At 42.7% G+C, this 13,263-nt stretch overlaps 1 protein-coding gene across 1 annotated transcript in view; it reads right to left on the reverse strand.

Moving 5' to 3' along the window:
* Window positions 1-555: 555 nt before the first annotated feature.
* MAP3K21 (mitogen-activated protein kinase kinase kinase 21) overlaps window positions 556-13,263 on the reverse strand; it is a 50,316-nt gene continuing 37,608 nt past the window's right edge. Inside the window, exons 6-10 of the mRNA XM_079900556.1 lie at window positions 12,208-12,330; window positions 10,085-10,235; window positions 9,383-9,480; window positions 5,767-6,552; window positions 556-4,266 (exon numbers count right to left, since the gene is read on the reverse strand). Of these exons, the coding sequence (XP_079756682.1) occupies window positions 3,839-4,266; window positions 5,767-6,552; window positions 9,383-9,480; window positions 10,085-10,235; window positions 12,208-12,330 (1,586 nt within the window). The 3' untranslated portion in view covers window positions 556-3,838. The remainder of the gene's footprint in view (window positions 4,267-5,766; window positions 6,553-9,382; window positions 9,481-10,084; window positions 10,236-12,207; window positions 12,331-13,263) is intronic.

The following is a 13,263-nucleotide window of genomic DNA, read 5'->3' on the forward strand; positions in this document are numbered from 1 at the left end:
GAACAGCAACCACTTCACCTTTTATAACCCGCATTTCACGTGTAGTCAGGCTTGGCCACATAATTTGTAGGGCCCAGTGCAAAATAAAATGAGGGGCCCCGGTCCAAAAGTTCTTAAGGATTTCAAGACAGTGTTAGCAGAGCATTAAAATCAAGCTCAGGGACATCCTGAGTGTGAAGCCCAATCCGAACCCATGAAGCTGGCCACGCTTAGCTTCTCAATGTCTTTCTTACTAGATCTTAAGAGCCATGCAGCCAAGCACCCAGGTGGTGTCTCTCTTGCTCATCACTGAACTCCTTTAGTCTTTCCCAGTGGCTATCACAGGAGGCACTTAATGAGTCTGCAGCATATTCAACTTACTTATTTCTTGCTAAACAACAAGAACAACGAGTTTTTGCTCCACTGTATGTGGTACTTATTACATTGTTTCATTCACAAAAGCCTCATCTTTCACTGTGTTTTAGCATGTTGACCTTTTCAGAAGTAAACAGTACATACAGCTTAAGCCCAATTATTTTATATTTATATTGCAGTTCTTAAATAATTTCATCATATTTATAAACCCACTGAACAGAACACTGCTTTTTTTTCTGAGTTGATCTGTTGGATATGCAGGTTTTAGGACCTTCTATTTCATTTCACAATTACTGAGGAAGTATCCCGCCGTATCAACCAGTTAGCTTTGTTTTTAAGTAAGTACTCAGCCATTCTAGAATTTTGAACTTTTTGATGTGTGAAACACTATCTTAGCTTCGGATTCCACAGAAGCCTCCATCTTCTATGCTATATGTATGGTTACAACAGGTGTGAACAGGTAAATGGTGGTGAGTCTTTGGAATTTTATCAAACTTCTCTGTGCCCGTTTCACATCTGATGAAATAGGGATACTACTACCTACCTCACAAACTTCACTGAAGAGAATTATAGGAAGTGCCTTATATGGGCACCTAGGAGAGTCCTTAACACTCAGCAGATACACAACAGACATTAAATTTTTCTCCCTCTTATACGATAGGGTGCTGCCTGGATCTGCACGAAATGCTACCATCTACTTTTCTAATTCACCGGAGTTTTTCTTGCTTACCAAGAATCACCAGACGTTAGGTGGGTTTTGAAATTCTTCTGATTTAAACATGCTAATAATCAACATGTCTCATTAATCACAGTGCTCTAGCATCAACTGAGATTTACTTCATACAGTAATTCACTCTGCGAAAAGGTGCGTTCTGAAAAGCTGGAGTTGCAAAATTCTCACGACGAAATGCAACGTTTCAACGTAACCAAACAACATTTCAAATAAAGTATTTCATTTAATCCCGTGATTCATATCATGATCCTTCAGTTTAATGAATTTAGCAGGTTAATACCTGACTTACTAATAATCTTCATTAACACATTTTCCTTATTGAATACAAAATGAACCATTACAAACTACAGCCACAATCATCAGGAGATCAAAGCCACTGAGCAAGTAGACAAGCTATAAAAAAAACTTTATTAAAAAAATAGACAACATACGTAAACATCTTTTTCAGTCACAAAGCTTCATAATACAGCGTATCAGGCCCAGGCCTCAAATCTCTGCAGTGGGAGCACCTTAACTGTTGACTAATAGTAATCAGCTTAATTTATCTTTCAGTGAGCTATTAAGTCTATGTGAAAATAAATAACCAGATTCCGCTAAGTATACCTATACACATAGAAAATCGCAAATGTACAACAGATCTCAGCAAAAAATAACTATCTGCAGTAACATGTGAGATCGAGTCCTTATATGACAATTATCTTTTTAATGTAACTTCATTTCTAAAGTCATCATAATGTAGAGTTGACTAAAATAAAGCTAAACAGGAACAGAGTAGAGGGACCACACAGACGGACATCCATCACTCCCCTACCCTCACACAGAGTGCCACACACCCACACACACACACACGATGTTTTGGTAGAAGCAAAACTGAAAACACAGTTTCTATATTTCGTGTTTCATGTATTACCGTAGGCGTGTATTTCGTTTACTTTTACCTGGAAGTTATATGCCCTCATATGACTGAGTATGAAGTAGCCAACCACAGTTTCAAATGTGATACAATTTTGAGGAAACCAAATCTCTGTTATGTAATTCAACGACCACCCAAAAGTGAAGCCAAATCATAGAATGGACCATAACACCACAGAATGTAATTAAGGACCTGAGATTGTGCTTCAAGAATTTCCTTAAGGCAAAATGCGCTTATATTAAAATAATCCTGTCATGCCCTGTTCATCACTTGCAGTGGCATACTTGTTAGATGACTAAGAGCTTCTAAAGTGGCCAAATAATATAATTTTCCTCCTTTTTTTTTTTCCTACTATAGGTAGATACTTTATCACACCGGATTAAATCACTGACCTTCCAGTTATTCAGTAAACCTTAATAAGCAAGGTAAAATTTTAAACGAAATATCAAGTAATGTTTGCAATTACAGTTTTTTACTGTAGGGAAAATTTAAAATGCTTATTGTGTGTCATCTGAATAACCATATTCTAGGGAGAGAAGCATAATAGATTTAACAAAAGAACCCAGGCAAGTTTACCAAGCTCCTGGATAGCCATTTCAGTAGCTTAATAACTCAGTAGTTTATTTGTATCGTAACTCTATGATTTATAAAAGTGACTCATAAAATAATTTAAAATCAACCTGATCTGCTATCCAAAGATTAGCTGTATAAACCCACATCTGAAAATAACTTAATTTCTCCATTCTATCACATCAGCTTGTCCCACCCAACAGATATCTAACATGTATCTACAATTAAGTGAATAACTACTATTCTAAAACACTTAAATTCTAACCGTACTGCTGTTTCTTGACTTTGCAGTGTTTCTAACTGTATTTGAGATTATTAGGATGATTATGCATTTAAACAGAGAAAAATAATATTAAATGACATGAATTTTCTTCGGCACGTAACGCACGCATCGATTGATTTTTAAAAACTCTACGACAAAAGGAAACGCTTTACGCTCCTGGATACCAAATCAATGGCTACTGATGAAGGAAGAAGGAAGATCCTTTCTACAGGGAGAACACACAGGTTAGCACCTCTCAACTGTATACAGTATGGTCTGAGTCAAATGTCAATGACTGGCTTTTTGAAAAATCTACTTTGGAGTTCTAATGGATAAAATTTTTAGAAGTTACATTCATTAAAACTTTTACGAGTTACATTCAGTAAAATTTTCTCAAAGAGAGAAATAGTGCATATTTTAGGTGAGATCTGGACATACTTATGCATTGTAAGCCTACTGCCGAGTTGGTTAGATAGTTCACATAGGACTCTCCACCTGTTCTAGTCATCAAATTTTTTTTACATAAACATCTTTACTTGCTAACATCACATTACTCTTGGCTTCTTGTTGCACAAATAACAAAAAAAAAAAAAAAAAGGAAAGAAATGGAAGAAGGTAAAGGAAAATAGAAAACAAAAGGAAGGAAACAGGAAGGAAGGAAACAAAAATGGCGCACTCATTACAATTTCTGTGTGTACTAATAGACAAGGATATAAATGGGAGCGAACAAAGCATTTAAAATTGTGCTTAAACACAGATGTACACGGTTGCACATTTGTTTTACACGTGTGTAGTGTTTCAAGTTGCTAGGTAAGAATCCAGTGGAATAACAATACAGTCAGCCAACCGCAATCACATATATTTTTGGAGAAGTTAGACATCCATTACTAGTTTAGTAACATGGCCACAGCTTTGAAAACACAGCAGCATAAAACAATTCAAAGGTAGACACACTGTTTTCATTTGTTCACCTTAAAAAAAAAAATGCTTGAACAATATAAGGCACTTAAGACAGAAATTCTTTCTCCAGTTCGTACAGGGATGGTCGGCTCATTCTGCTTCTTAGCCTGCACAGAGGCACCGTGCAGTCCCTGCTCTGGCCTTCCACGTCGGCATCCAGTAAGGAAGGCACGTGGGGCTTAGTTCTCTCCTTGGCACCGAGGGGACAGTCAGGGGCTGGTTCTGGACCGCCCACCACAGGGCAGGCCTGTGCGGGCTGAGACTCTGTTCTCTGCGGGAAGGCCTTCGGGGCACCTACCTGGCTTCTTAGGTGGGGAGGACGGGGCAGAGGCACCATATGGACAGCTCTCTGTTTTTCGGGCGGGACCTCACTTGGCAGGTCACTATGGGGTCCAGGCGGCGAGGGGGACGTCCCCCAAACCCACTCAGGGGGCAGCTGAGAGGCTCCGGGGGCTGAGATGAGAGCTGCACCAGCTGGTTGAAGAGGCAAAGACAGTGTGTGATTAGAAGGACAGTGATGTCGAAATCAATGGATAGCAAGGAAAATAACCAGGATGACTTCCCTTAGGTGACCACCTTAAAGTGAGCTTTCACAAAAGAACCTGAACACAAACCTTACCTTTAAAATTGTTAGGAGAGAATGTTTGTTTTTATGGAAAAGTACTACAAGGTTGGAAAGACTGCTTGAACCCATGGAAACGACACCTATAAAGAGCTAAATCATCATCATACACTTAGGACAATGATTATTAGAAGTGTTTTATTAACAGGATAGACTTCACAATGGGTTAGACTGGACTAAAGTTAAGACTTAAAAATGACGGTGAATATGACTGAATTCACTCTCAGATGATGATTTGAAAAAATGAATGAAAATAAGAAAGCAGATACAGTTTTACATGTTACAGCCTCCCTTTTTTGTTCTGAAGAACTGACTTACTACCACTGTAGCAAGTAATCATTGGCTTCAAACTAAGAAAAAAAGAATGTTTTTTTATGGGATTCTTGTGCTAGGGTTTCACCGTGTGCAATTATAAATTACTAATACTTTATTGCATCATAAAAGAGCAATAAACCAAATTATCTAAAGACAATGAACAATAATATGAAAAAAAATCTTGTCTAGGCGTAGCACTTAAAGAGATAAACGAAAAGATGACGCAAATGAAAGCAGTTTCAGTTTTAATATACTTTATAACCGATCCTAGCATAACATTTTACAAACTAAAAAGCATTTTTCATATACATTATCTCACTTAATCCTCATGATCTATATCTGAGGTAGTTGTAATTATCTTTATATACAAAAGGAATACTAGTCATTCCCCACACAGCACCTACTGTCCATTCGACTTTTACACCCCCTAAACTCAATCTCAACATAAACCTGGGCAGCAAAGCCAGGTGACACTGTGTCAAACGACTAGTTTTACTGTCAACTCTCTCACTAATTATTTGGTTCAGATTTTGACAAATGACTCTCCTTCCTACCACAAGGGGCTTGGGGCAGTTATTCTCCATGTGCTTTTTCTGTTTTTGTTTTTTTTTTGCGGTACGCGGGCCTCTCACTGCTGTGGCCTCTCCTGTTGCGGAGCACAGGCTCCGGACGCGCAGCCTCAGCGGCCACGGCTCACGGGCCCAGCCGCTCCGCAGCACGTGGGATCTTCCCGGACCGGGGCACAAACCTGCGTCCCCTGCACCGGCAGGAGGACTGTCAACCACTGCGCCACCAGGGAAGCCCCTCTTTCTGTTTTAATATGCTGTTATGTATTTAAGTTACTGAAACTTAATTATACTCCTCCAAGGATCCAAATGATAAAGTCAAACAAAAGAGCAGGGTAAAATTCAAAGATTTATGTGAAAACAAATCTGTAAATGTAATCGCTTGGAGAAGATAAAATCAGAGAGCCATACAATTTTACAGTCTATCCTCTACAGTGGTGTTTGGTACTTTCACCCACGAATGCAGCCTACCTGGGGGCTGAGAAGCACATCCATCAGACATGGTCCGTCGGTGACGTGCTGCTCTTTCTTTTGAAGAAGCAGCGTAAGATGCGTCCGCATGTGCTGGAACTGTGAAGGGAGGAGACAGGTTTCCCCACACACCACGATGGGTCTCCAGTCCTGGCACGGGGGTTGACTCCTGATCCCTCCTTCCAAAGGCAGGGCAAGGATCCGGAATGGGCACCTTGGGGTCACAAGGGACGTGTGTGCTGCTCTCGAAGGAATCTTCGCCATCAGGCTGCAGCAGGCACTTGGTGGAGAGAGAAGGCATGGACAGGAGGTTCGCGGCGCTGGACGGAGGGGGCGGGGATGGGCTGCTGGTCCCCTCGCCTGCGGCTGGCAGCCTAGTGGCAGCGCTGGCACTGCTCCGGGACTTAGGCGCCCGCTGGAAGATGCCCTCGCGTTTCCTCCTTTCCTCCTTGGGCAACGGGTCTTCAGCAGCCTGTGCTTTCGCGAGCTCTCTGATGTCCAGGCCCAGAGCCACCGACGCCAGCAGCACGGTGCAGCCGTACAGAGCAGACTCCGTCTTCTTCCTCTGGGGGGATCGGCTCAGACTGTTCGGAGGGGTCCCCTGAGGAATGCTGGTGGCAGGGCTCACCGGGGTTCTCTCCTCCCAGCTTTCGGGTTCCACCAGATTCTCTCTCTGGCCATCTTTCCAAAGGGGGAGATCGATGTAGGCTTGGCTCGGTGATTTTATCTGCTTTGGTTTTCTGTGTTCCAATCCGTCTGGGGCAAGTTGTGGCTCTTCACATGCCCCTACGGAGAAGTACAGATACACACAGGCTAGGACCATTTTACCGTAAAAACCATGCAAGCTATACTGTAAAACGAGGCTGAAATCTAATAAATACATATTCTAAATCAAAACACATGGAGTCCTTTGCAGTTCAGCAAATGGTTCGTCCAGGAGGACCCTAAGGAAGGGGCGTCCAGGGTGCAATGACTCAGCTCCCTGCACAGGAACAGGCGAGCAAGTCCTCTGCTGTTTCCTGTCCTTCAGGAAGTGGATCTTCACTGGCATAGAAAACAGAAACTTCTATAGAAACAAAGTCATCAAGATACAGAAATGCACATGCACAGACAGCAGCAGGAGGACATGTCAGACAAAAGGTGCCCTTGCGCGTGACCTAGATAACTGGGCCACGCCCTGTTGCTACAGGAACCATCCTGCGTAGAGCAGTGAATTCTTGGCACACTTCAGACTATGGTGGTGCCCAGCAGCCTGTTTCAACAAGCTGCCATTAAAGTGTAGGAGCCCCGCATCAGGAGAAGATTCTCCAGAGGTCAGAGCCCCAAAGGGTAACATATTCTGCTACTGGAGAGGAAGCTGTAATTCTTATCACTTAGGGCTTAACCATGAACGACTGAAACGACAAACTCCCTCATCTGGTGTCCAGAGCATCCCCGACAGAGACACCCGTGATTTCTGCAGCCTTGTGTCCACTGCACCTAAAATGTGCTCGGTTCGCTAGACCAGCCGGATGCCAGCTTTTCTCCCAACAAGCCCGTGCTCTTCCCAGCTTTTCTCCCTTCAAGCCCAGTATCTTCCTCTGCTATCTTTCTCCCCGTGTCCTCCTCCCACTGTCCCATTTCCCTCAGACAATTCTATCTCAAAATCCTGCCTGGCCCTAAGAAGGCCTGACACTGCCCTTCTTCCCACATGTGATCTTGGCTTCTGCTGAAGCCTCTCTGGTGTCGTTCGGTTTCCTCCGTTTTCTACTTTCAGGTCACAGCGGCTGTGAGCATCCCTGCAGGTTTCATCTTGTGGGGGGTCTTCCCCAAATAGTGCCTTCATCAAGTAGGCACGAACTGCGCTTTGATGGGTTGAATGCACGGTACATGTAACGAATAACAAATTATTAAGCCATCATTTTTTTAAAAAAGAGGGTAAATGCTGTTGGCAAGTAAAAGCCGTAGGTTTCGAAGCATCCTGAGCACTTCCTTTCCCACACTTTCCTCCTGAGCGGTCATGAATCTACACGGATCCATCACCATCTTTCCCAGTCTTTCTACGACTGATGGCATGATTCGCAGCCCCCAAACCAAGGTGAATGTAATCAATATCTACGTCAGATCCAACTGTCCTTTTAGGATTCTCTTAGGCATTCAGGAGATACTGAAGACTTGCTATGCACCAGGCCCTGGGAGTAGAGTGGTGAACAAACCAGATAAAATCTTTGCCTTCGAGGGGCTGACATTCTAATTTGGGGTGACAGAGAACACACACATTACTGGTGCCCATGCAGACCAAGAAGGATTTCAGGGAAGAGCGATGCATAAGTAAAACTGGGAACTAAGACACAGGGATGGGGTGAGGCACCACTGCAGCTAAGGCGGTCGGGGAGGTTTTCAGGAAACGCTTGGGCTGAGACAGAAACACTTCGAAGGATGAGGCCCCACGGATGGAAGGTGGGAGGGGGACCTTCAAGCAGGACAGACTGTGTAAACCTTTTGCTCAGTGACCCTTCCAATGAACTACAGGGTTAACTTAATGGAGACCCAGCTGAGTCAGCCAAATACATCCTTTTATTTCCTCCAACTGTCCTGTGGAAGAGTTATTCATAGGATCAAAATACTCTAAGAAAGAATAAAAAAAATTCAGGGAAAAAAAGCAAGAAGACTTTTTTCCAACAGTCACAAATAATGAAACTTGTACTATAGAATTAACAGTTTTATTACTATTAATTGTTCTTCATTAGTCCTCAAACACCATCTGATGATGAATCGTAGTGTATAATGAGAGACCCTCATGCCTTTACAGGCGAGAAAGAGTCAGAATACAGTAATGAATGTGACGTCAGAAAGCATCTACGCAGGGATTACACAGCACCCGCCTTGTGTCTACCTGAAAGTACTTATGGAGATATTTACGCTGAAACCACACGCTTGTGATGAACACAGAAGAAGAAAACTAAACATGGGCAGTAGGTGATAAGGTGCTTGTAAAACTGAGCATAGCACCGATCGTAAGTTCAAGAAGTTTATACCGTGTTTTGCTAAGACATCTCTAATTTGACCACAGTACCAAAGGGCTGCCTTAAATTGTCAAGGATAAAGACCAATTTGCTTTTCTTCAGAGTTACCCATCATTGAAAATTTCCAGCAACTTCCAAATCTCTTCAACCTTTTAATATCTGAATATTGAATAGGAATACTGAACACTGAAAGCGATGATGGTTCGTTTAAACTAGAGATTCCAGTGTAATACTCTCCAGCAGTAGTCTCCCGCAACTAACCCGCCTGACAATATTTCATCAGGTCGTGGGGTGGGAATATAATCTCAGCAGAATTTCAGGGCGCCTACATTTTCATATTTACTATTTCCTATACTACAGTAATTTGGTTCTATATAATAAATTATACTAATTTTTCTGGTGAAGAATAAGAGTTACAAATTCCTAAGAAACAATGTGGAGCCTAATTACTTTCCGCCACGAAGACTGACAGGACAGAAGATAACTTCTGAGCTTAGTGTAGCCACTGCGACTCAGTATATGTGATGCTGCTAACCTTTCCCATGTTACTTCTAGAACTCTCAGAGGCTCAGTCTAACTCAAGCAAATTCTATTTCCTGAAGCACATTTACCTGACTGGTCCACAAATAATGAAGCCAACGGCATGGTTTTCTGATTTTTTATTAAGATGGTTGACCAAGGACTGTTGCCATCTGAGAGAGGTCTTATTCTACAAGAGAAAAATGTTTATTTTGATATAATAGAACCATATGACACACAAATTAGGTTTTGGTGGATACACGCTAACAATATTTTTAGGTAGTAAAGAGAACATATTGGCCTCTATGTTTTAAAGAGCTAACAAAGTACAGATAAAACCTTAACGAGAGACAGAGAATCTTTTTAATTGCTTAACTAAATAATAATTGATTTAGTAGGATAAACCCATCCTAGAAATGAAATTATATTCAGGTATCTCTGTATTACTCTAATTGCTTTTTAAAAGTTAGGTCTGGCCTGGGCTTCCCTGGTGGCACAGTGGTTGAGAGTCCGCCTGCCGATGCAGGGGACACGGGTTCGTGCCCCGGTCCGGGAAGATCCCACACGCCGCGGAGCGGCTGGGCCCGTGAGCCGTGGCCGCTGAGCCTGTGCGTCCGGAGCCTGTGCTCCGCAACGGGAGAGGCCACAGCAGTCAGAGGCCCACATACCGCAAAAAATAAATAAATTAATTAAAAATAAATAAATAAAAGTTAGGTCTGGCCAGTGCGATATTTAAAACGCACTGCTATTTATCACAGTACACACTGGAATGCCACCAGATGTCACACAAGTACCTTTCTTTGCAGTCAGTTCTTTCTTTCATTTGAATGGAATTTGGACCCCAGGTACAACCCTTTTTCTTGAAATTCCTTTTTACATCTTCAAATTCTTCTTGTCGACAGACCATGTTCCTGCCCCAAGTTTTATTGCTTTCATCTGAGGTCACTAAACAGAGAACATCATCACTCATTAACCAATTAAAAAATTGTTAAGTTAAAATGAATCAAATCAGTTGTAAAACTATCTTAGTTGAAACGTGTCAACAATTGAGAAACATGAAAACAACGAAGAAATTATTTCTTTCACCCTACTGCTGGCCAAGTTCTAGCTCTAATAACAGCAAGAAGAGTGAACTAAATTAAAAGATACAAATTTGAGGTAAATTAGCCATAGAGAGTTATTTATCTATCTATGTATTTAACATTATGCAACAGTTAGGATTTCATTTTATTTGGGGGAAAAAAGGTCAAATTGAACAGTTAACTGAAAACAAACTTAATACTTAATTTTTTAACCAAATCAAAGTTTTGAACCTAAGGAACAAAGGTATATTTTACAATTGTAATTTAAGCCAATTTTTCATGAGTCATCACAACTGTCTGGCTTCAATTACCTTTAAAAACCTGAATGTATGTAAGTTTCCCCACGTCTTGCCTTATTTCATTCCCTCTTGGGCGGTTTACACTCACGTCTAACGCCCACATGTTGCTGACACACACATATGCCAACCCCCGGCCTCTCTGTGCACTGACAGTTGGCTTGGGAATCACTGGGAGAGTGGCTATTACTACCCACTTAGAAAACAACCCCGTCACACACCAGAGGTTCTAAAAACACAGCTGAAAACATTATGACATACCTCCACAGGGGGTAAAAATATCCCCTTTGGGTCTAACTGAAACTCTCACAGTGCGAGGATGCCAGATGAATTAGTCTATTTATTTTTTCCACTAGGCTGAACACTCTAAAATCAAAATACTAAGTGGTATTTTGAAGGACAGATCTTCCCCGACTTATGATGGGGTTTCATCCAATAATCTATCCTAAGTTAAAAATATCATAAGGTGAAAACGTGTCTGATACACCTCACCTACGAAACATCGTGGCTTAGCCCCTGCCCACCTTGAATGTGCTCAGAACACTTACACTAGTCTATAGTTGGACAAAATCATCTAATGCAAAGCCTATTTTATAATAAAGTCAAATGTCCCATGTGACCTACCGAACGCTGTACTGAAAGTGAAAAACAGACTGCTTATGTGGGTACACAGTGGTTGTGAGTGTATGGGTTGTTCACCCTTGTGATGGTGCACTGCCCAGCATCACGAGAGAGGATGGTACCCAGTATCACTGCCCAGGAAAAGATCAAAATTCAAAATTCGAGGGCTTCCCTGGTGGCGCAGTGGTTGAGAGTCCGCCTGCCAATGCAGGGGACACGGGTTCGTGCCCCGGTCCGGGAAGATCCCACATGCTGCGGAGCGGCTGGGCCCGTGAGCCATGGCCGCTGAGCCTGCGCGTCGGGAGCCTGTGCTCCGCAACCGGAGAGGCCACAGCAGTGAGAGGCCCGCGTACCGCAAAAAAAATAAAATTAAATTAAAAAAAAATCAAAATTCGAAGTACGGTTTCCACTGAATGTGAATCACTCTGCACCACCATACAGTCAAAAAACCCTAAGTCGAGCCACCCTAAGTGGAGGGCTGTTTGCATCAGGTTGGTCAACACAGACCAAATTCAAGCTAACTTTCAAAAAGCAAAATATTTTTTTCCTTAAAAAACAATGAAACAAATGGAAGTAACCTTGAATTCCTGATTTCAGCTTTCAAAATATCCATAAAGAGGCTACTGATATAACGAGGTCACGCAGGCAGGCGTTTAACAAAATGTCTCACGATACTATTTCACTTTCTACTCTGTGGCCTGGTCACATCACCGATTGCGTGGAATCTAAAAATCATTGATTGTGAGAACAAGAAAGTGAGACTAAGGAAGATAAGACCAAATCTTGCTTTCCAAATAGTCCTGACACCTCCTAAATATCACAGGGTTAGAACCGGCTATGAATGTCTGCTTCAGTTGGATCCCAGTCAGTTAGTGACAGAAAACCGCCCAGAAGCCCCCTGCGGGGGAGAAAGCTCACGCTGTATGGCCCGGAGTCGGGGGATCACCGTGGGGCTGCTCGGTGTACTGAAGCTGCTGCTGTTCAGGCTCCTCCGTTTGTCCAAGTTGGGGGAGGCCTGCACGGTTATTTTGTGCTGGAAATCTGTCAGATACGGGAAAAAAAAAAAAAGACAACTGAGAGCCCATGGTTTTCGGTTATTCCCGTAGCCCCAGCTTTCGCACATGGCAATAAAAGCAGGAACGGCCAGACAGTAAGAATACGGTGTATCTCAGAGTCTGTTCCTAGTTTCTTACTTATCTTCCATTCAGGGCTCATGTCCGTAAACAATGACTCAGAGTCATGCCGCATGAGGCACGGTGAGAGACACATGCTCACAAGGAAAGAAACTATTACTGCGTATTGCAGAACTCACGGTTTTCCGGGGAGAGAGAGTTACCTTCGTTCAGTCTGATAGAGTTGAAAACAAAATCGAGATGGGAGACACCCTGGGTTTACATGAGTCCTGGTTCTGTCACTAACGGACTACAGACCCCAAACTAGTCAGGAGCCTCTCGGCGCTGGTCCCTGTGGTTGTTGGCTAGAACAGCAGACACCTCCCAGGGTTGCCGTGGTGATTAGAACAGAAAGCGGACGGTATGCGGGGCTCCGGACATGCTACCCCAACGTTTACTACTTAGCCTGTCACATTTCCACGTGACCATCCACTCTTCATCAACCTTCCTCAACATTCAGGTCTGTTTCTTTGGGTCCTCCTTTCCTGATGCAGGCTCCCACGTCACAGAAACGTACATTAAGTACATTTTTATGCTCTTCCCCTGTGGATCGGGCTTGTGTCGGTTTAATTTTCAGAACCAGCCAGGGTCAAGAGAAACTCCCCCTTGCCTGCAGCTGAAAGCGTTTTGTGGTCACGGTACGTACATACGATGGTTACTATTACCTAACTGTAATATAGGGTAGCTCTCATGCCAGAGATATGCCAAGAACTATGGGAACATATGGAAGAAAAGTCATATTACCAGAGGAAAGAGGAGGGTGTCTGGGAAAACTCTGTTAACTGCCAGAAAAATTATCAGA

Source organism: Stenella coeruleoalba (assembly GCF_951394435.1).
Source record: "Stenella coeruleoalba genome assembly, chromosome: 16".
NCBI classification, from domain to species: domain Eukaryota; kingdom Metazoa; phylum Chordata; class Mammalia; order Artiodactyla; family Delphinidae; genus Stenella; species Stenella coeruleoalba.